We start from the raw sequence: 23519 nt of genomic DNA, 5'->3' as shown, positions 1-23519 counted from the left end.
TCTGTATTTTACGAACCAGAAATGATAAGTGGTGAAGTATGAAATGGAGTATTACTGGCATTAAATGAATAATGTGGTGTGTGTCCTTAACAGCTTTAATAGCTGTTCAATTACTTTTAGTTTTTATCCTGATTCAAATGGTATAATTTCATGTAATACAGAGCCGTAGTCCCTGGAAGTGGGACTTACAGGGATCCCTCTGGGAAGGATTTTCAGTTCTTTTTCTTTGAAGCTGTGCTACTGACTGTGATATGTATGGGAAGACGCTGTCTACTTACTGGTTGACGGGGAGGTGTTTCTTACTTATTATTCTTCCCAGATGAGCCTTCCATGCCTTCAGCTTTTCTGAAAACAGTCTTTATTTGAATGTAGAAATACAGGTTTAACTACATTATTTTCACTAACGTATTGAGAAACCTCAGCTCAGTTTCACAAGGTAGGTATTCAAAGATTCGGGCTTTCAGCGTTCATGGCTACTCCACTGTCATGTGTATTGCACACAGCATGATTTGACTGGTTAAGAAACTGTGTATGAATAATGTTTGTTGAAGGGCTGCATCAGGAACAGCATCACATCACCTGCAGGTCAAGGGTGTGATCCTTTGCCTCCCCTCAGCACTGGGGAGGCCATAGCTGGAGTGCTGGGTCCACTCCTGGCCTCTCCAGTAAGAGAGGGACTCAGACATACTGGAATGAGTCCAGTAAAGAGCCATGAAGATGCTGAAGGGCTTGGAGCATCTGAGCTACATGGACAGGGTGAGAGAGCTGGGATTGTTCAGCCTGGAGAAGAGAAGGCTCCAGGGCATCTTATCCATGTGTATAAATACCTGGGGGAGGGGAGTGAAGGTAGAGCCAGGGTCTTCTCAATAATGCCCAGGGGCAGGCCAAGAGACAATGGGCACCAGCAGAAATGCAGGAAAAACTACTTAAACATAAGAGAAAAAATTCCATCCTGGGTCAGTCGCTGGAGCAGGTTGCCAAGAGAGGTAGTGTTGTTTCTGTCTTTGGAGGTACTCGAAACTGGCCACAACTCTCGAGCAACCTGCTGGCTGGCTGACCCTGCTCTGAGCAGGGGGTTGGACTGGAGGTCCCTGCAGTGGGTTGACCCTGGCTGGACTCCAGGTGCCCACCAAAGCTGCTCTATCACTCCCCTCAGCTGGACAGGGGAGAGAAAAATATAACAAAAGGCTCATGGGTCGAGATAAAAGCAGGGAGAGATCACACCAATTACTGTCATGGGCAAAACAGACTTGACTCGGGTAAACTAATTTAATTTATTGCCAGTCAAATCAGAATAAGATAATGAAAAATAAAACCATATCTTAAAACACCTTCCCCCCCCCCCTCCCCCCATCTTCCTGAGCTCAACTTCACTTTGAGTTTCTCCATCTTGTCCTTTCCAGCAGCTCGGGGGGATGGGAAATGGGGTTGCGGTCAATTCATCACATATCTGCCACCCCCTCCTCCTCCCCACATTCTTCCCCTGCTCCAGTGTGGGTCCCTTCCACAGGGTGCAGTCTTTCAGGAACAGACTGCTGCAGCATGGGTCCCCCACGGGGTCGCAAGTCCTGCTCCAGCATGGGCTCCTCTCTGTGGGGCCACAGGTCCTGCCACTGCTCCAGCATGGGCTTCCCATGGGGTCAGAGCTTCCTTTGGGCATCCACCTGCTCCGGTGTGGGGTCCATGGGCTGCAGGTGGATGACTGCTCCAGCATTAACCTCCATGGGCTGCAGGGTGACAGCCTCCCTCACCATCGTCTTCATCATGGGCTGCAGGGGAATCTCAGCTTCGCTGCCTCCTCCCCTCTTCACTGGCTTTGGTGCCTGCAGAGCTTTTTCTCTCATATTCTCATTCCTCTCTCTGGCTGCTCTTGTGCAGCAGTTTTTCCCCCTTAAATGCATTATCCCAGAGACACTACCACCATCGCTGATGGGCACAGCCTTGGCCAGCAGTGGGTCCATCTTGGAGCCACCTAGCATTGGCTCCGTTGGACGTAGGGGAAACTTGTAGCAGCTTCTCACAGAAGCCACCCTGTAGCCCCCCCCCCCACCAAAACCTTGCTGTTCAAATCCAGTACAGTCCCCCAGGGCCCCTTCCAACCTTGCCCATTCTATTATTCCGTGTAATGAGAGAGTGGTTAATAGAAGTAACGGATCCAAGGCAAATTCATGTAAGGCCAGCACAGAGCGTAGGGCTCGGAGCAGGATTCCCGGCAGCAATAAAGCTGGAATGCAGATGTGGTAAATGACTTCTGGAGAGGAAGAGGACAAAGTTCATGAGCTGCCAGTGCGATTGCCACAGGTAAAGGAGCTCCTGTTAATACAGAATGATATCTCAGAAAAAAACCCAAAAGGGTCAACTTTCTACTGCAAACCTGGGAAGGCTGGTAGCAGCAGGGACTGTAACTTCTGCTCAGAGGGGTCTAAAATACTGCTGTCCTCTCCCTGGCATTTCTCTTCCCTGCTTATTGATCCAAGGTGTATCCCTTAAACTTCAGAAACTGAAATTGGCCAGTCGCTGAAAATTGGAGTGTGTGGTTTTTTCACACTGATGGTGCTTTGTTAAATCGATACTGAGTGTTCATCCATTGCTTTAAGACCTGCTGGAGTCTTTAAGACAGCTGCTGTCTTTGAGACAGCTTAGTAACTGGAACTGCAGGGCCAAGCAGTACTGCTGGAGAAGCAGTAGTGTGCTCCAAGCTTCAACTGCCCTTAACCTGAAGTCTTTGCAGCCAAAAGCTTTTCTGATACTGGGGAAGGGGGGTGGGTGGGTGATGCCTTCTCTGCATCTCTGATGCCTTCTCTGCACAGAGCGTAGCGTGCTGCCTGAAGAAAAGATCTCAGTGTGCTTCCTAGCTTGCTTTCCCAGGATTTTCACCTGGAGTTGACCACTGAAAGCGTCTTTTAGGAACAAGAACTGGGCAGTCCCTAAGTTACTTAGCAACCTTCAGTTTGTCTTCCTTACGGGCAGCGAGGGTTGACTTAGAACTGGGACATCTCCATCTTGTTAACGATGGCTCCTGGTTTGGAATATCTGCTCCCCTGTTATTTTTGCCTTATAGAGATGACACTGAGTAAGAAAAAGAAAGTTGCTAAATTCTTTCTTGAATTTATTTCCAGGCACAGCGGTGGTTCCCCCCGGCCGGTGGGCTGAGGTGGGGTGGGCTACGCACCCGGAGCGCGTAGCCCACCCCACCGCAGCCCACCGGCCGGGGGGGACACGGGGTGCGGAGCGATGCCGTAGCATCTGCTGATGCGTTTGAACCGTCTGCTTGCAGGATTATTGGAAAGCAACTGGCTCCTCGGGATTCCTCGCCTAATCAGAGGTGTTACCTCCTCCTCTTGTCTCTTGACATCATTTCATCCATCAGAGGGAAGAAAAAAAAAAATAAAAACCACCACCCCAACCAAAGCCGAACCCACCCAGTCTGGGAGCAGCCTGCACCAGCCCCTCAGTTTTGCTGTGACTGCGAGGGAAGAGCTGGATCAAGGCAAAGATGAAGGATGGGAGCGGGACTGAGCTCCTTGTCCTGAAGGATTTGGCGAGCGGTGAAGCGAGAGGAAGCTGGAGCGATGCACCGATCGGCATCCCCCGTACCCCGGGAGGGGGTCAATAAACCCCGCGGCCCTGCGGGGAGGGGGCGGAGGCGCTTGACCCACGGCAAAAAAAAAAAAAAAAAACAACGAAAAACACCAACCCAGCCCTCAAGGTGCGTTCGCTCCCGCCGGTCACTGATGCTCCATGGGATTTCTTCTGCCCCCCGCGACTGACCTGATGTGGACCGAAGCGTTTCTAACATGAACTTTCTCTCGGGGGTCTGCTGGTCTCTTCTCTTGGTCCTGGTCTGGGTGACCCCCCCGGTCACCTCCTCATGGTGGTAAGTTGTGCGATTCCGGGAATAATCTGCGTTTGCTCTTGGGGAAGGTGGGGCGGATTAATTGTAAATTAGGGGAAGGCGGAGGGGGAGCCTCTCCCTCTCAGGCTCGTACAAGCGGAGCTCGCTGCTGCCAGCTGCTCCGGTCCAGAAAGCCCGGCCTTAAAGCAAGCGGGATTAGACGGTCCCGGCATCTCCATCCACACCCCGTCCCCGGCCGCCGCCGCCGCCTCCTCCTCCTCCGCACAGAGCAGCTGCGCGGGCTGAGCGGGGCTTTGGGCAGGGCTGAGGGGTGCGGGGGGGCCCCTGCCCGACCCGGCCCGGGGGCAGCGGGCACCTCCCGCCCGGCGCTGCCGGTCCCGGCCGCGCTGCCCCGCCGCGGGGAGCGGGCGGAGAGCGGGAGAAGCGCGGACGCTGGCAGCCGGCTCTCCGCGCCCCGGCGGCTCGGGGAATTGGCTACAGCGCGGACGGTTTTTTAAATTATTATCTTTAATTTTTATATTTTCCCCTTCTTCCTCGCCCTCCCGAGCTCCTCCCTTCTTCCAAGTCTCCCCTCGCTGACCCGCAAACTGCGGGCGCGAAAGGGTTGGAAGCCCCGCGGGCAGCGCAGGACCCGGCTTCAAGCGATGCTTGAGCTCCGTGCGGGTTAGGGTGGGAACGCTAACCTGCCCCTCAGGCTGGGGACCCCAGCGAAGCCTGAGCGTAGAAGAGGAGTTAAACCGCTTCGTACGAACCTGGGGAACACATTTAACCTCGACACCGGCTGACGGGGGATCAGAGCCTGATTTATCATGCTGAGGCATATTTCAATAAAATGACTATCTGTGCCCGTAGCTGTATAAACGTTATTTATTGCGATGGCTTTTTGTCACGGTGTCTTTTAACTGCCACTTAAATATATATATTTTTTGGAAGGACCGGCTTTAACGATTTTATGATCGTATAAAATAATGAAAATACAAGAAAAGGACATTTTCTTCTGTTTGATCCCTTCAAAAGACACCTATAGTAGTTTGGGTTTTATAAAAAGTACCTTTCGAAACATTTCAGGACTAATAGAGACCATCTGGATACAGATGGTGATGTAATTTAATTTTTGTCAAGGTTTTTCTTTTTTTTCTTTTTTTTTTTTTCCCCCCAAGTACTGCATGGGGCCGTAATAGCGGGGTTTGGGGTTCTCCTGAATGCTTCACGTTATTAAAAAACACAGCAGCGGAGACTCATTTTAAAGGTTTTCCACCAAAAAGGCAGCGGCAGCTTTGGATCCGCCAGATAAAAGGCTCCTGCCCGCAGCCGGGGCGCCGAGGGACCGACACCCTTCCCCCGCAGCCGGTGCCCGGGGGTCGCCGCGGGCCCCCGGCGCTGCCCTGCCCCTTCCCTCCCGCAGGTACATGGGGGCCGTGGGCTCGTCGCGGGTGATGTGCGACAACGTGCCGGGCCTGGTGAGCCGGCAGCGGCAGCTGTGCCGGCGGCACCCCGAGGCCATGCTCTCCATCGGCCGCGGCGTGGCCGCCTGGACGGCTGAGTGCCAGCACCAGTTCCGCCGCCACCGCTGGGACTGCAACGCCCTGGAGCGGGGGCAGCGCCTCCTCGGCCGCGTCCTGCTGCGCAGTGAGTCCCGCCGGGCCGGCAGGGGAGGGCCGGGTTGGGGAGGGGAGCGCAGGCCGCGCAGGCCCCGCCGCCGCGCCGCCTCCCCGGCGCCTTGGGTCTGAGGGTGATGGGGGTACGAGGGGCTTTTGGAGGGTCGGCGTGAGGGTTACAGGGGTTTTAGGGGCGGTCGGCGCTGGGGTTGGTACCGCCACGGTGCGGAAGAGCGGGGGACGTGCGGGAGGCGGTGGCCGTCCTCCTGTCACCCTGGTTCTTGGCGGGGGGTGAAGCTTCGTTTTCCGTTCTAGGAGGATGGGAAGGGGCAATGCGGAGTTACCCGAGGGTCTCGCCGTCAGCAGGAGAGGACGTGCGATAATGAGAAGGGCTGCTGTGCTTAAAAACCTGTATCGAAGCAGAAAGACACAGGCAGGGTTCAGAGAGGGGATTCTGGCATGTTAGGGGCTGGTCCCGCAGTTCCCAACTTCTCGGGTTTTTTGGTGCACAACGGACCACAAATCAAGTTCTACATAGAAACCGAGGCGCCCAAATGCAGCAGCTGGGCAGGGGGCTCTCCAGCACAGGTCTAGGGAGACCAGTACCTGGAGGGGCAGCCCACGTCCACATGGGATCCCAGCACTTTGGGATGGCGGACAACAACCCCTTCCGCAGGCTGGTTTCCACTGGAGCATTTCATCGGGGAAGCGCAGCAGCAGGGTACAGCCCTGCCAGGGCTGCCGTGCCGGCGAGGCGTGGGGCCTGTGCCCATGCTGGGGCAGCACGGCCCCTCCAGGCCCTCAGCCCACCCCCTGTCTACAGGAGGTGTGATGGCTGGTCCCTCAGATTGGGCTCCGGGGGAGAGACAAGCGGGAACACATCTGGTGGGGGTTGAGCCAGGCTTGTGCAGACCCTGAGCAGCTGCAACGCACTTCCCACCCTGGGCGGAGGATGGTTAAGCAGGGTGTTGTTGCCATTTAAATGTTGGACTAAGGCATCTAGTGAGTCTTCGGACAGCTTATACGGTCCTTTTGACGTAAGAAAAGGGCTGAGATCTGTAACCGTGCCAGGATGACTGTATCTAAGTGATAAATGTACTGAGGTTCTTCTAAACTGTGGCTCTTTTCACCAAACAGCCATGGTGCACAGCCTGGGGGGCTCACTCTGCCTGGGACTTGTGTCCCTGGGATGTCCCCAGCACCATTCGAGATGGCCTCTCTGGGCTGTAAGCAGCATGGCACCTGCAAGGAGAGGAGGTGGAAAGTACCCCGGGGCCATTGCCCCGGTGGTGGGGAGGAGGTTAGGTGACACTGGGCACGCTGACCCAAGCAGTGGGATTTCATCCACTGAGTATCATTCAGTGCCAGGCTCTGCTGCTAGTGAGCAGTTGGTTCCCCAAACCAGCTTCGTGTTCCCTCAGCAATTATTTGTGAGTAACCAGTAATGACGCCCATTAGCTGAAGTTTTCGATGGGGTTTGTCTGACATTCAGGAAAGCACATCTGGCAGAATGTGGCCTAATTCTGATGAGGTTATTTCATTTAAAAAAAAAAAAAAGGCAGTTTTTCCAAAAGTGAAGTTTTCTCTGTTGTCTCATGGGAGAGAAGGCGTCAGGCTTCTGAGCTCTACGCTGAGCCTGATCAGGCAGTGGTAGCGATAGGAAATGTAGCTTGATATTGCTCTAATTTGAAACAAAATGGTTTTGATTAGTTTAAGAAACTCAAATGAAACACTTCTCTTTCAACAGCATTGTGTTTCTTTAACGCTTTTAAGAGTTTTGATGTTTCTGAATATGTTTTCTCAGAAATAAGTCTTCAAAAGAGCATGATTTGGACCAAGCCATGATATCTCCTGCCTGATTTTGAAGGCAGTGTAGGGAAGGCAGGGTTTGCCCTGTCTTTTGCAAGCTTTTAGTTGCCATTTGCCAAAGGTTTGCACAGCACATGAAAGTCCAGGGCCCATTCCTATTTTAAACATCTAGATGCTACTGGAATAGAAACGCTAAATAAGAAGTTATATGGGGTAATGCTGCCCCTACAATAAAATCACGGGTAACATTCCTTCTTTGGGGTCCTGCTTTACTGTGCTAACATTACTTAAGGCTTACAAGTCCTCCAAACAGGTTTCTTTCACTGCTCGGGACCTTAGGTACTGCACAAAAACATACTTCTTATGCTTTCCATGCTAAAAACCTTTTAAAGTATGAAAATATTCCATTACTGTAGAGTTGTGCCAATATAACATAGCTCTGTATTGTGAATTGCTACCTCTTACACTTAAGCAATTACTACATTGAAATATGTACCCATTAGCCTAAGAGTGGGCATAGTCTAGAAATGCAGATAATCTTTGGTATAATAAAGTATCTTCATTAAGGGAAAGCTGCCCAAGCAGCTGGCGTGTAGCAGTCACAGCTGCCAGGCCAAATCCTGCCTCAGGATGACACAAGCAGTGCCATTGATTTAATGGAACTTGTTTGTGTGGATTACAGTTACTGGGCTTGGTTCTGGGCAGAAAATCTCAATTTATTTTCAGAAAACAACACCCAAGATTTCTCCCTACCACCTTTTAAGCAGGAACGTTTATCCCAAGTGCTTCGAAGAGGGAAAGCTAGTTTGTAAAGTTTGCAGTATTTTGCAATGTACATGTTGTTCCAGTGTCCCTATTTAATAATTTCTTAAAGCTATCTCTGAGGTAGCACTTCATATATTTTTCTAAATCGATGAAACATGATAGAAACACCAGCTGTCTTGTTCACGTATCTGTACAAAACCGCTGATCCGTGAAAGTATATTAATCAATATCAGAAGCAAACATTTAATGTTTTCCAACTCTAACACTATATTGATGAGCTTTTACCAGGGAGGGGTCCAAGTTTAAGCCATGACTAATTCTGGCTCCAGGGAATGTGTATTTGTGTGATTTCAGCCCAGTTTTATCTTTTGCTCAGCAAAAAAGACCAGGCTAACTGGCTGGAGTTTGGATAGCCACTCAAACTAAGTATCCCAATGATTCTTAAAGTGACTTTTTTATTTCAGGTAGTCGGGAATCTGCTTTTGTACATGCCATCTCCTCCGCCGGGGTTGTTTTTGCCATCACCAGGGCATGCAGCCAAGGGGAGCTGAAATCCTGCTCCTGCGATCCCAAGAAGAAAGGCTCTGCCAAGGACAGCAAGGGCCATTTTGACTGGGGTGGCTGCAGCGATAACATCGACTACGGCGTTAAGTTTGCCAGAGCCTTCGTGGATGCCAAAGAACGGAAAGGAAAAGACGCAAGGGCGCTGATGAACCTTCACAACAACAGAGCTGGAAGGAAGGTGGGTGTCCATCCCCCAGATGCCTGGAGATGTTCTCAGTGAGCTCTTGTGGGTCTGGGGCGGGCCACGGCTGGCCCTGGCTGACTGGCCTCAGCAGTTAGGAAGACGTATGGGTTGAGCGGGAGCCTGAGATGCTGTTTCTGTCTCTCTTGGAGGTTTGGTGTGGCAGGGATCTCCGAACAGACTTTGCCTCTGCTTAACAGTGCTGCCGTCTGAGTCAGTTCGGTGGCTCCTTCTGTGGGACAAGCCCAAGTCGTTGCAGGGTCAGTTTGGATGGACGTTTTGATTTGAGCCTAATCCTTATGCATGGAGGAGTTTTTCTTTTGGTTAATGTAGAATAGAAATTCCTAAGGGAAGCTGAAGACCACACTGAAGAACAGGCTTGACTATTAAAGAGCAAAATAGCATTGGAGAAGAACCCTGTCCTGTCTATTCCTGTATGTATACAGTAATCCTAAAAACAAAATGAGAAGAGATAAAATACAATTACTTCACTTTTTAAAAAAACAGATCCGAAATACGTGTCCCTCCAAAAGGCATTGGCCTTGGGGCATGACATGCTCCTAACAAACCCCTTTTCTAAACATTGTATGAAAAGACCGTTCCTGAATTTCAACAAAAGGAGCCTTTACTTTTTTATTGTGGCTGAGTAGAAGGAGTAGTTGCCGAGCGTATTGCCCAACACTGGTGCAAGGGCTGAGGAACACATGAACTAATGTTTTGTACTGGTAGCTATAAATACTAAGAATAGTAGATGAGACTGGAATACGCTGTTTTGCTATTCAAAGCGTATTCAAAATTTGCTGCATACCTGACACCTGAAATAATACAGAAAAATATTTTATAGTGCCTAGACCAAGGGCTTCTGAATTGATTCGTAGAGACTTCTGTTTTCTTGTCTTTGGTTTTCCTTAACGTATATTCAGTAGGAAGTAAATTGTTCATATTCTGATCTTTTTGTATTAAAAAGTTCCCTTTATAAACTGTAAAATTTACTGACTAGCCCTTATTAGAAGAAAAGATCCAATTTTAGTGAATTGTACTGCAAGTAGCTGATTTTTCTGATAAATATTTCTCCTTCAACATCTTTCCTCCACCTGTTTATTACCAGTATAGACAGATGAGGCGATTCAGATCAGTGATACGGATATGCAATACTATGGCTGTGTTTATGTTACTGACCAAAGAGACTGCAGTCTATAACACAAGCAAAGATTTTATAGGGGTGAGTTAGCTCCGTGCTGGGTGGTACCTTCTCTAACGGTCAAGTGTCTTAGTAAGTTTAAAAAAATACATATGCTAAATAGTAAGACGGTATTGGTAAGCAGGCACGTCTTTTTTAGAAAAAGATCAAGAGACTTTAGTAAGTGTATTTGATTAAAAGCAATCAACACATTCTCATATGCTCTGGGACCTGCTTTATAGAAAGGGATGCTGGTTTGTAGCCACAGGGTGATACTGGAGGTTTAGCTTTGCAGGGACCTTACTGCCTCAGCCTGCCCACGAGCCTGGCATTTGGATCTGGGTAAGACCAGCTGTCCCCTTGGCTTTTTTTCACCCTCAAAAGGGATGTTGGTAGGTTTCTTTTAGAACTAGACTATTCAGATTTTACTGATTCAAAAATACATAGAATAAATGTTTATAATATTCCCATATGAATCATACAAAATAATGTGCTGTGTATCAGTATAGGAACATCACTGACAAAAAAAAAAAAAAAAAAAAGTCCTGCATTCCTATGTGCTTTTTCACTATTCCAGCAAGTTGTTTTAAACATACAAGTAGTTAAACTGATTTCTACTCAGATAATTAAAACCAAGCATCTGCTTAAATCCCAGTTTTGTGATATACCATTGGCAATGAAGTAGGGCCGTGGGAATGTCAGTGACTTCTTTGAAGTAATCGTATCATTTACAAGTTGGAAAGAAAATGAAAAGTACTTTGGTTGTATAATACATTCTCGCTTTATTGCTAAGTGCTTGACTGAAAAATGCTGCCCCGCTGTGCGTCAGCCTCACTTCTAATCATGGAGTTTTCCTCTCTCTTACCTTCCTCCCATGATGCTGTTCCTCTTGTACAAACTCTAAAATGTTCATATTTCATGAACCCTTAAGGCGTAATATTTATAGATCAAATATCCATATCTTCAGAATTAGGAATGAATTATTTATTGTATATGAACCCATCTGTTGTTCTCCAGCATCATACGGATAGCTTAAATGTCTGAGATGAGGCTGAAATGACGTTAATGCTATCCAGACATTGAATTAATGATGAAGGTGATCTCTCCAGTGCAAGCTAATGAAGGTCTTATTTGAAAATGATTGTTAAAAGGTTTATAAGCATTCTAAAAATACCATGTTTTAGCGTTTTGCATGGATCTGACGCCTAGCTCAGGTACAATGCTTTGCATAGTCTCTGTAAAATAATTTAAATATGAAATGCCCATGAATTTCTGGGCAATATTTGAAACACTATCCAGGGCAAAGGGCAACTTCATGAAGGTGAGCTAGAGAGGGTCAGCATGGTGATGCTTCAGCTGGAATGATGGGGAAAGGGGGTACCTTTGCCTGCCAAGGCGAATTTCACAGTTCGTTTGCTCCCACCCAGTCTGTGTCCTGGCGCTATGGACCATCTCGGTCCTTGAGATGACTGGCAGGAGTGGGGAAGGTAAGCCCACCAGCCGGAGGATGGTGTGTAGAGTCAAGCAACCAGAGACCAACCATGTGGGGATGACTTGATGCTACCAGTGGGTGTCACTACAGACCGTGATTTGGAGACCCACTGCGAGCCTGACATTGCAGGATGACTGGAAAAGGGCTGAGAAGCATAAATTACAGTTTGTTTTACCTGTGTATATTTTACTGCGTTTCTAAACAGGCCGTGAAGCGGTTTTTGAAACAGGAGTGCAAATGTCACGGTGTGAGTGGATCATGCACTCTAAGGACCTGTTGGCTGGCCATGGCAGACTTTAGGAAAACAGGAGATTATCTGTGGAAGAAATACAATGGAGCGATTCAGGTGGTCATGAATCAAGATGGCACGGGTTTCACTGTGGCTAATAAGAAATTTAAGAAGCCAACTAAGAATGACCTGGTATACTTTGAAAGCTCTCCAGACTACTGTATCAGGGACAGGGATGTAGGTAAGCCTCTATTGTTACACATGAATGGTTTTATTTCAGACATTTGTGCTTTGAAGGTCAAAAATTATCATTATTATTGAGTGTGTGTATGTATATATATAAAAATCCATGCATGTCAGCAGCAGGAAACAGGCAGGAAGATGTTTTGGAAGGACAGCTCTGTACAAGAACAATAGCTCCTCGGTGTCCCTAGGTGTACAACAGCCAGTTGTTCTAATATAATTCAGCAGTTTCTTCTAGACGCCGTGGAGCCCTGGAGACGCTGCAAGGCAGAAGCTGCTTTTAGGACAAGTTTGTGTTAAGCTCTGGAGGCAGGTCTGTACTGTACACAGCCACATACACGCTTGTATCACACAGCTCGCTCCAGAGCTGCCAGATGTAACTGCAGCAGCCCCAAGTCCCGTGATGTCCCTATGATACCACCTCCTGCCACGTTGCTTCTCTACCATATGGTTATGCTACTGCTGCAGACTCCTAAGAGACCAGTGTCCTCCTTTACCTGTACGTGCCCCGCAGCTCACTGTGGATCGTGGACCCCCCAGGTGTAGATACACCTCTCCCCGTCGGTAACGTGGGAGGTATGGCAGCTTGGTGCACACTGTGCTCGCAGCAGTCAATGCAGCTGTGGGTAACGTGGAGCAAGGCAGCTGGAGGGCGTGCGGGTGGATGAACAGAATAGGGGTTGGTGGGGCACAGCACACTGCATCGAGTGACACAGCTGTTTATTCCTCTTTACGAGACAGCGTTGGCTCCGTCCGTGATAACCATCACATTTGCTGAAAAGTTGTGCCAGCCCCAGTGTGAAGAGGTGAAGTTTCAGGGCTGCTATTAACACTGAATTTTTACGCTTTCAGACATTCAGTAGAGACACACTTAGCAGTGTTACAGGACTCAAGGCACTGCCAAGCACCAAGAATCCTGCTAATGGTTCTTGAGTTGTGTATCGTGTTTCCTGATGTGGCAATTAAAAACTAGCAACTAGAAAACCAGAAATTTGGAAAAGAGAACCAGACTGAGTAATGTATGAAAGATGTTATGGAACTAATTAATAGGTTGTATAATGTACCAGATTGCACCCGGTATGACATATCTGTAAGTATCTGGATAGCAATGCAGCTCAGCACTTTTTGGCACTGCTGCGTATTTACAATCCAAGTTTACTTGGAATAAACATTGCAAAACAACGGTACTTAAATAAGAACAATATGTGAAATCCTGATCGTGTATTATTGACTTCAGTGAACCCAGAATTTCATCCAGTACGCTGATGTTGTACAGTGTTTCTGGTTAGCTGAGTAGTCAAGGTAATTTAGAATGTTACGGCTTTTGCAGGTGGTGCTTATTATCTGCATAAGCACATATTGTTCCTTGAATAGTGACCGATGCTGTAAAGTCTAATACTTTATCCAAGTGAATAAATGGGAGTATTGTGGCGTTGTGCAGAGAATAACTTTGCAGGATTTGTTCAAAACTTTATTTCTTGAAGTTGCCTCATTCATTGTAAACCCAGTCATTTCTTTTTCCCAAAAAGGAGAGCCCGTGCATGACACAATGCTGTGTCAAAAAGCTGTTTAATAATCAGTTTGTACTAAGCCTAATCTGATCTGTCAGTCTTGTTATTGTGGAAGAGAGTGGCATTTTTCACCGCAGTGTATTACGCGTGCTTGCCTGACGCTGTCAAGCCTGCCCAGAGATGGCAGAGTCTGATGCGTGCTTTGGCTCAGCTCAAGATAAGGCTGCAGATGAGGCGGTGTTTCTTTGCTGCCCAGAATTCAGAGAATGTGGCTGTTTGGAAGAGCACATTTTTGGCAAGCCGCAGTAAACCTTGAACAGGGTGCGGGATGGCCTGCTGCTCGCATGGAGCAAAGAAAGAATCAGATGAACAAAAACTCATCTGGCTTTGAGAGAGGGAATTTTGGCAGCTGAGCAGCGTGTTTTCTTTATTACCTTCAGTTTGCCCTGTTGAGCACTCCAGAGTGTCAGCCCTGTTAAATGACTGGGAATGAAATCACGTGATGGAAGTCCGAGTTTGGAAATAGGTGGGGAGCATCTCAGCATCAGCTAAATCTTATAGCACCGCGCTTTAGTGTGTCCTTGAATACAGGGCTGCCTTTCATTCTCTGGGGAATTCAAGCAATATAGTGCTTCAGGGGAAAAAAAAAAAAGTCTCTCTGGAGATTGGTTAGTATTGGGACTGAATGAAAGATTCCCAGAACAAACCTTATGAAGCGTCACAACTTGACCAGGGGACAGCTTCACAAACTCTAAAACAACCAAGCCAGTGTCCTCTGTGGCTTGGGTGCGCTAACACATATGAACCAGTAAATTAAAGGTGCTCAAGGGTATCATCAGCGGCCTATCTGAAAAACCACATACCTCATCTTCTGCCATCGGAGCTTTTAGTGCTGGCTCTTCCCTCTAGTGGCGGGTGTCTGGGGGAGCCAGCTGGACCTGCACATGGGTTACCCCCACAGCGTGAAAAATGTGGTATTACTATTTTTTTCCTAGAAGGAAAAGAGGAGTCATTGCTTTCGGGAGAGATAAAACATGTGGAAATCACTAATAGCAGCTCAACAGCAAGAGAATCTAATAATCCAACCACCTCTTGTCTAGTATTAAGACTTCGTGACTTTTAGAAAAGGACCAAAAGAAGATTTTCAAAAATGTTCGGAATTCACTTAACTCTGCTCACATGGATGCTGAAATAATTTTTACTCACAATTTTGTACTCAATTTGATAAAAACAGAGGTAGGCCATCCCAGAGGACTTCTGAAAATCTTGTCATGAACTTACAAGTTTTGCCACACTCTGTATGGTCTTCCCTTATATTATCATACATTTCCAGCTCCCAAAACCGGTACAAGCATACCCAGGACTACACAGGGAATGATGAAGCTGCGAAGGGAACTGAAGTGATGACTACACAAGTGCCAGTCCCACTGTCACTCTGCTGTCTTACCCTGAATGTGTAACTTCACCTCCAAAATGCTCTAAAAACCCCTTCTTGTTTGTCTGCTTATAAGCTTCTCTTAGAAGCGTTTTAAATTTTAGAAGATTGCTATTTGACCATCCGTGCAGGCTAGGTTGATTGAAAGCTGTTGCAAGTTTATCATGTTTTGTACGTACCAGTGGACAAGCAGAGACTGCTTCAGGATTAAATGTTTGAGCAGCTGTAGCATGGACATCACCAGCTTGCTGGCTGAGCCTTCATTACAGGCTGTTGTTCATACAGACTATTAAAGCCATGTAATGTCTTACTGCAGAAAAAAACCATTTTACAACAGGTTTATTAAACCGTAATTGGTACAGAGCAACCAAAAAACTCAGGTAGTGTTTGAGTGAAGCCTCTTCCTGCAGGGAGACCCCCAGCAAAGTGCGTAGAACAAGCTGAGCTCAGCTACATGTGTTGCATATGGAGTAGAGAAGTTGCGTCCCCAGGCATGGCCACCATGGTGGAGGTGATGGGCGAGTGGCAGGATGGTGTTGGTGAGCGCGTGTTGACCGTTGGCAACTGTTCTGGTAACAATGAGGCTTCAGCTGCGTGAAGGTGGTTGTGGAGCAGAGAGGCAGGTTGTGTCTACGTGCAGATGGTCTCAGGCTGCTGCAGCGTTCCCTCAGGGCCTCCTGAAAACCCCTGTGCCATGTGCTCCAAGTCATCTGTAGGTTTCTCCTGCTGCTCACATGGTCCCGGTTTGGGCGCTGTCAAAGCCAGTGTTGCTGCCTCTGCCTGCGCGTAGGGTGTGGGTTGTGTACCTGGACTGTGGTGGCCATCTCCTGTGTCCCCAACAGGCAGATGGGGTGCTGCAGCTGTGTCTGAGGACCCTCCATATCCGGTGTCCTGGTGGGAAGCGCTGTGGAGATGCATGTGCGGCGCTATGGGCAGCCCCACGGAGCTGCACGTTGGGTGACAAACCACATACCCAGGGCGATCTGCTTCAGGTTCTTCACAGGATTATTTTCGCATTAATTCATTTCCCTTGCTGCCCCGTGTAAGCCATTTACTGCATTTTTGAGATGAATGAGGCCAAGTCCAGAGTGAGAGAAAAATGTGAAGCTAGAGTATAGCCTGCAAAGTATTGGTGTTGGGCAAGATGTGTTAGTACTTGAGGTATGTAATCCATGGAGGGAAAACAATCCTGATCTATGTCAAAAACTTCTCACTGAGGTTAGCCGCATACAGGCAGTCCCTGTGCAACTTCTTGGCCCATATCTCCCAACTTAGGCATTGCAAACATGTTGGGTACAGTCCCAGCCCCGTGCGAGCTGATGGTGGAGCTTGCAGTGACTTCCATCAGGGCAGCTCTCCTCCAAGCACCGTCCGGTAAGGGAGCAGCGTGATCGCCCCAAGAGCCTCTGGGAGCTGAGAGGTTATGACAGCTTTTAGTGGCTCTGGAAATTAGAGTCACACACGTGTTTACTCTGAACTGAATCTGGATAAGCTGCTTTTATCAGCACATTGCCGTCTCTTCGTGGCTGGCCTGGGAAATCCCAGCCTCTCCAGACAAGGCTGCCTAGAGTGTGCCCTGCCTGTTCTCTGTACTGGGGTGTTGTATGTAGCTTCCACAAGATTAAGAAGGAGCTTCAGAGCTACTGTTCTGTGAATACTTCCTTCTCCCCCCCCCGTCCCCAAGCACTTGTGTGGAATCTGGTTTATTGTTGTTGGGGATTTCACTGCCTTTTTTTTTTTTTTTTGTACGTGAAAGTCAAATAATGAACTTTATTGCTTGAAGCCAGATTTTTAATCAGTAGAAACAGAAGGGAAAATCTCATGTTATAAGGGAATAAATACATCTTAGTGCTTTAGGAATGAGCAAAAGTATTTTTCAACTGACCATATGTTTGCTTAAGAAAACAGCCGTGCAAACCAAGAAGAAAGGATTTGATGTACAGGCTGTAAAGTTGGCAGTATTAAAAGCTGTGGATGATTTGGCAGGTATAATGTTGTGTGTCGGCATGGCAATTTCATTGAAATAAAAACAAAGAAGTTACACGAAAGTTTTTTACAAGTTAGAACATACTCCCGCCTCTGAAGTGTTGAGGAGGTGCATTACAGGTAGCAGGCAAAGATCAGAAAACTCTGCCTTATTTTGTTTAGTGTCTTCTTCTGTCTTCATCACCTGGGTAGCCGAGTGCCCGCAGAGGAGCACCATAACTTCCCTGGCTGCGTGCTGTCAGTTATTGCTCATTTTCTTTCTCATGAGAGAAGCTGCTGAGATGCTGAAGATGCTGTTTGAACTTTTAAAAAATGTTGTGTTTGCTCAGAAGCTGAGCCTTTGTATGAGCCTATTCTCTCTTTTGTCACATTCTGTGGATAATTTAGCATCCTCTTCTAGTGGCATAGTAAAAGTTGATGTTTTATTGTGGGCAGTATCGGATGATACCAGTTTGTGACTATGTGTTAGTGGCTTAAAATCATTTTGGTTTTGAAGTCAGTGGCAAAACCCCTGTTGAAAGCAGCGGGTGTATCCCACTCAGGTTCTCCTTCACTGCTGTGCGATTTCCCCAAACGTCTGGAAATGAGAACTTTGGAGTTGGGAAGTAACCTGTGCCTTAGCTGAGGAATGTGGTCGTACCTTCCCGGGGCAGCTCCTGCCAGGCATGGGGTCTCCCTTCGCCCCCAGCAGCCTATGGCCTGGCTCTGCTCCCGGCTGGGAGGCCTGCCGAGGTGGAGAGCGGCTTCGCTGTTCCTCTGCCAGAGCAGTGACACCCGGCTGGCTGCTGCACAACAGTGGCACAGCGAGGGCTGTCGAGTGTCCAGCTCATTTCACACGAACTGCACGCAGAGAGGAAAACACCAAACGTTTTGAAATCTAACCCAAATCAGGGTTGTTGGACATTGTTGTCCTAGGCGTGCTGCATTGCGCAGCCCAGGCACACCGGGACTTTGGGGCTGGGCCTCGTCAGCGGGGTGAAGCAGCATGCAGAGCAAGGGAGGTGAGGGGGAGCCCGTGCAGGGAGGTAAGCAGGAGTTCACAGCAAATTAATTCCTGACGCAGAACATTGATCGTACGAGTCACAAGCTTGACATTTGTACCTTTTTTTTTTTTGTCTGAGCAGAGAGGGTAGGACAAGTGCCTGTAAAAGTTGTTACTCAGTTGTATTTTGCACAGTCTGGGATGTGATAGATATTGCTGTGGGCTGACACAAGCACCAGCACTTACGTTCAGATGCCCCAGCTGTTTGCACAGCGTCATGGACGGAGGAGAAGGTGGTGGCTGGGAAGCAGGGTTTGGTTTGTTTTCCGCCACAGACTTCGTGCAGAACCACAGGCAGATCATGTAGCTCTGCATCCTCAGCCCTGCCTAGATCGGGGGCACTTAGGGGGCACTGGAAGTCTCTTCCCCTAGGGTGGAGTGATTCCTGGTAAAAGGATCTGGGAAAAGCCTTTTGGCATCACTGCTTTGCCTGGCGTGCAGGTTGCCCTGGTGCAGCTGGCCTTGCGAGGAGAGCTGCGTGGCAGAGGGCTTCCTAGGGGTGGTGTGGGTCACTGCTGGTGGTACCTCCCCTCCTCCTTCTTCCTGGGATGCCCTGCATGGGATCCAGGTGCCAGCCCTGGCTGCAGGGACAGGAGACTGGGTGTTACTGCTGGTTCCCTGGTACAGGGTGTGCCCGAGGCAACACATCACTGTTTTTTACATCAACGTGAAGTTGCTCCCCCAAATAGCAGAGACTTACTTTAAAGTGCTGTTCAGCTGCCTCCCCAAGGATGCTGCACAGAGCGCTGGTCCATGGGCAGCAGCGTGAGCAAGCTCAGACCCTGAGGAGATCCAGAAGTTATCAGGCTGCAGGTGCAGGAGCCCATCTCTGGCTCCGTTCAGTGTGTCTTCTCCTCCTTCTGCCTTTTCCCTCTCGGGGGGCTCAGCAGGTCTCCGCTTGGCCGGTGCAGCAGCGCCGTTGCAGCTCAGGACCGCTGAGCCAGGGTCAGTGTCTCTGCCGTCGGCAGCAGCCAGCGAGCGGCTCCCAGGGTGAGCGGCCGGGGTGGCTGTGGGCACCCACTGAGCCCGGGGGGCCGGCGGCCATGCAACACCCTTCTGCTCTGCACGCAGCAGAACTGAACCAGCGATTTGATATTGGAGCTTTCCAGGTGTATATGTCTACCCAATGAGTTAAATACAGGAATATAGGCTATGGGAGAGAAGGCTGAAATGCCTTCTAGGGACTGAAACACTCCTTCGGGGCAGCAGTTGAAGCCTGTCCTGACTCTAGAGGCAAAAAAGAGCAAGATTTCCCCCACCATGGCCAAGAGGCTAAATCATGTGTCGGTCACATGAAAAAACACGGTCTGAGAAGGTGACTTGCTCAAGTCTCTGAGACCATTCTCTGCCTCAGTGGCTGGGCCCAGGCCTGAGTAGACCTGAAGTCTCCCTGGTGCTGGGGGCAGTAGGGAACAGAGGAACCACAAGTACTTGTATGTTGTGAACTGCTTCAATACAGCAGTGGCGGTACATACAACCCTAGGTACACCATAGGGGAAGAAAAAAAGAGAATTTATGTAGCTTAGATTTTTAATAATTACAGATTAATTACAGCTTAAGTTTTATTAATTAAGATTGGTTTGCTATCCCAGCTCATGCAAATCTGAATTAATGTCTGCATGTATTTTTTTTTAAGAAGGTAAATTGTTCATGTTTGATGTACACCTGTGAATACGCATTGTAAAATGTTTCCAGTTAATTTAATTATCACAGTCAATACTTAGGGAATCCCATTTTGGCCAAGAACAGAAAAATGGAGCTATAATCGGGTCTAGGGAAAATATCAGAATAATGTTCATCTCGTGGATATACCTGAAATCGGTTTATGATAGCAACACATGAGAATTTAGGTGAAGCAATGAGTATTCATGAAGTTTTCAGATTGGTGGTAATATTCTGTCAGCAGCTGTGGTATAGATCCTAAAGTGTACCCTAAGATAGGTTTGTGTTAGATAAGCAGCAGCTCCTATGTGGTTCAGTAGCTGTTCGGGCCAAGACACACCTGAAAAAGCCATTTGGTGCCACATGGAGATGGGCAGAGACATTTCAGCTACCCCAGAGAGGCTTTAAGAACACGAAGAGGTGTGATATGCTTCCCTACCCCTCCTTCTGCCCACAGCAGGCTATAATTTAGTTCCTTCTAATCTCTATTAAGAAAGAGGAGAAGAACCCTTGGTGCTTACCCCACAGAGATGAGAGAGGCACAGAGCAGCCACTCTTCAGCTACCACCTGAGCTGGTAGACACAGGGGCTGTGGGTGGACACAGCAGCAATGCCAAGTGGTTGGGGTGCCTCTGCGCTCACTTCTGCAAAGACTTTAGCCACCAGCAGCACAGTTACTCTGCCTGTGTCCCTTGCAGCCACCAAACTTAGCTGTCTCCTCTTTCCCAGCCCTCCCCTGCCCACCCAGAGCTCCCCTGCAAAGCCCATGAGCTCCTGAGCACCACAGGGTTGCTCCTTCTGGGTGCCCCATTTCGCAAAGCCCTGGGGGACTGGATGCAGCGGGCAGGAGGGGGCTGCACGGCTGCCTCGGGGAGGGCATCTGCTCCCTGGAGAGGAAAAAGGTGCTATGGACAGATGAAGCAAAACATGATGATACTAACAGAGTCAGGCCGAGCCTTGAAGTATTTGGTCCATTTTACTCCTCCTCATCTCCAGACCTGATTTCTAGCAGAAATTTGAGAATTTGAGAGCAATTTTACCGTATTATGGATGGCCCCTCCTTGGCAGTGTTCAAGGGCAGGTTGGAAGGGGCTTTGAGCAACCTGGTCTGGTGGAAGGTGTCCCTGCCCATGGCAGGGGGTTGGAACTGGATGATCTTTAAGGTCCCTTCCAACACAGACTGTTCTATGATTATAGGCATTTCTCTGTCTTGATATTGAATCCTGGGTGATGCGATGTTGAAGGATCAAATACATTGCAAGTTATGTCTCCTATGCCTGTTGTCTTATGTTTTCTGTCCTTCCTTAAAATCCATCTCCTGACCTTTACTGCGTTCCCTTCGTAGGGTCCCTCGGGACAGCTGGTCGGGTGTGTAACCAAACCTCCCGCGGCATGGACAGCTGTGAAGTGATGTGCTGCGGGAGAGGCTACGACACCTCCCGTGTCAGCAGAATGACAAAATGCGAGTGCAAATTCCACTGGTGTTGTGCTGTGCGCTGCCAGGACTGCCTAGAAGTGGTAGATATTCACACCTGCAAAGCGCCAAAGAGCGCTGGCTGGATCTCCCGGACATGATGCACGGGCTGCTGATGCTTGAGGACCACAGCCTTTGCCCTTCCTGGGCCATGCAGGGAATGCGTCCGAGGCCTTCTCTACTTTTACATCAGTTTTGCCTTTGTCTTGCATTGCACAGAAGCTGCTGAATAATCAATACAAACTCTGCAGCATTTACTTCCCGTTTCTGCATGACGATGCTGCTTCAGAGTTGTCTGTGCATAAACTGATACAGCTCTGGAAGGACGTACTTCTGCCGGGACTCTTTCGACCAACACGCAACTCTCCTCTGGACTCCTTGTGGCAGTTCATTCCTGCCATCAGGAACACAGCAAGATGCAAAGATGGGGCATTTTGTACAAGCCCACCACCAACAACTGCATGGGATGAGCTTGCTCAAGCATCTTCCAAAGGATCTTGTGTTTGTCACAGTCATGCCATGGATGCTGAGTTTGAGCACTGGTTGGTGATTCCTCCATGAGAGTAAATCTGGGGCCAAGCTGGGGGAAAGGCTTTACCGGAGGGGTGTCTGACTGTCTCCAGTGGACCGGAGTTTGCAGTGAGGTGGCCACCTGAGGCCACCCTGGCCACCATTAGCACACTGCGGCTTCCGTGGGGCAGAGATTGACCCACGGTGAAAAGCAAAGGAAACTGCAGAAGTGTATTCAACCACATTTTCATAAACTATTACAGAGTCAAAGCAGATGCCTTAGTTATATATTTGTGAAAACTTGCCTTAAAAGCTTTTGAAAGATCATTAATATTAACTGCTGAGGTTTTTTGTGATCTGAAGGATTGAACAGATTTGTTTCTCAGCCTAGTGAGAGCTGGGACACTCAACTACCTAAGGATAGGGTTTCCTATTTTTCACTTACTAAATAAGCAGAAAAACATTTGCAGAAAGCTGATGGAGAAGAAAGTTATCTTGTCTCAGTAGTGATCACGTTTCTAAAGAATCCATCAACTTCTGTGTTCTTTTAAATTTAATAAATCTATTAAATGTGTTCAGAATGATACTCTCCGTTCAGACAGGGACTTTCAAATGAGATTTTCTCTGAATATTTTCTGCAAAAACTTATGCCTACGATAAAGGGTGCGTTGGCCTTTGATGGAGGCAGTTACAGGTTGTGCCAGGTCCATGTGCTGGGCTGGGATCAGCACAAAACAACAAAGTGCTGGAAAGATGTGCAGGCTCACGAGGCCCAGGAATCGCAGCCTCACTGGAGAGAGAGGAGCTGGGTCAGAGAGGGACCAGCCACCTCTCCTTGGAGCAAAGACCAGCAAATGAGCCAAGATGAAGGATGGGTCCTGTGCTGAGAAGCCTAGTAAGGCTCTGGAAAAGCACCCATGAAGTGCAGAGACAAGCAAGGTAATGAAAAAATAACGTAGGAAAAGGAGGTTGAATGGGTGATAGAACATACTGTAGATGCAGGTAAAATTTCCATATGAAAATGAAAAAGACTGGAGGAACCCTAGCAGGTACAAACAGTGCATGAAAAAGTAATATACAAGTAGCATCCTGTGGCAATAAAGTGAGTACTCTGGTTCCGTTGGGGTTTTTTAAAGAATATTGAAAAAGAATGGGGATTTGCATTCAATGGTCTTGAGAGAGCAGTCATTTACATCTGAAAGGCTTTGGAAAAGGTTTGTATCATTAAAATGGGCAAGTCATCTCCAGAAGGCGCAGCTGGCATTAAAAGATTAGGAGGATCCAGAAAGCTCTTTATTTGGACAATAAGATAATGTTTCAATTACTGTGTATGGCATTTATGTAATGATCACGGCTAGGCGTAAGAATAATCACGCTTCTGGGTATAACCCAACTGCTGGTGGGAATAGCCCTGTCAGCGTGTTGGTGTACAGCGTGTGCATTACACACACGTGCACATGCAGTGCCTGTACATGGACACATGGTCAGCTCGCTGTTGGCCTCATTACTGCTGGCAGTTCCGGCTCTGGGCTGGATCAGGAACATTTCATACCTAATTGTACTTAAGGGTGAGCTCTAAGGAGAATTTTTATTAGGATTTCATTGTGAAATTAAATCCGCATGTAGTTCACCACCTGAGCAATATTGCATTTTAAGCCTTAAAGAACTTAAAAGCAGTATAATATTTTGGGGTTTTGTGCTAGGTTTTTTGAAAGATTCAGGAACCCTTTGAGTAGTTTATGAATTCCCCATGTAATAAAGCTGAAAATATTTCAATGTTCTGGAAAAAAGGAAGCCTCCTCCTTACAAGGGAACTTGTTCTAGGCAGCTGACGTAATGAAATCAGATCGTTTCTTAACTCCATCAGTTGGTTAATACACCAGAAAACAAACCGTCTGATTTCTGCAGTCCCAGGGAAAGTGTTCTGGGGTCATTGTACTAAAGGTGGAACTTCTGTTCCCCAACCTGGTCCTCCTCCTCCC

At 48.2% G+C, this 23519-nt stretch overlaps 1 protein-coding gene across 1 annotated transcript; it reads left to right on the top strand.

Annotated features, from left to right (window-relative positions):
- Positions 1-3797: 3797 nt before the first annotated feature.
- WNT2 (Wnt family member 2) lies at positions 3798-21128 on the top strand. Its single transcript, XM_086473101.1, has 5 exons — positions 3798-3877; positions 5262-5485; positions 8493-8770; positions 11651-11915; positions 20899-21128. The coding sequence occupies exons 1-5, from the start codon at positions 3798-3800 to the stop codon at positions 21126-21128; spliced, it is 1077 nt and encodes a 358-aa protein (XP_086329227.1).
- Positions 21129-23519: the final 2391 nt, after the last annotated feature.

Source organism: Leptosomus discolor, chromosome 1 (assembly GCF_034619465.1).
Source record: "Leptosomus discolor isolate bLepDis1 chromosome 1, bLepDis1.hap2, whole genome shotgun sequence".
Taxonomy (NCBI): Eukaryota; Metazoa; Chordata; class Aves; order Leptosomiformes; family Leptosomidae; genus Leptosomus; species Leptosomus discolor.
The sequence above is the reverse complement of the archived record's forward strand: the minus strand, read 5'-3'. Positions and strand labels throughout refer to the sequence as shown.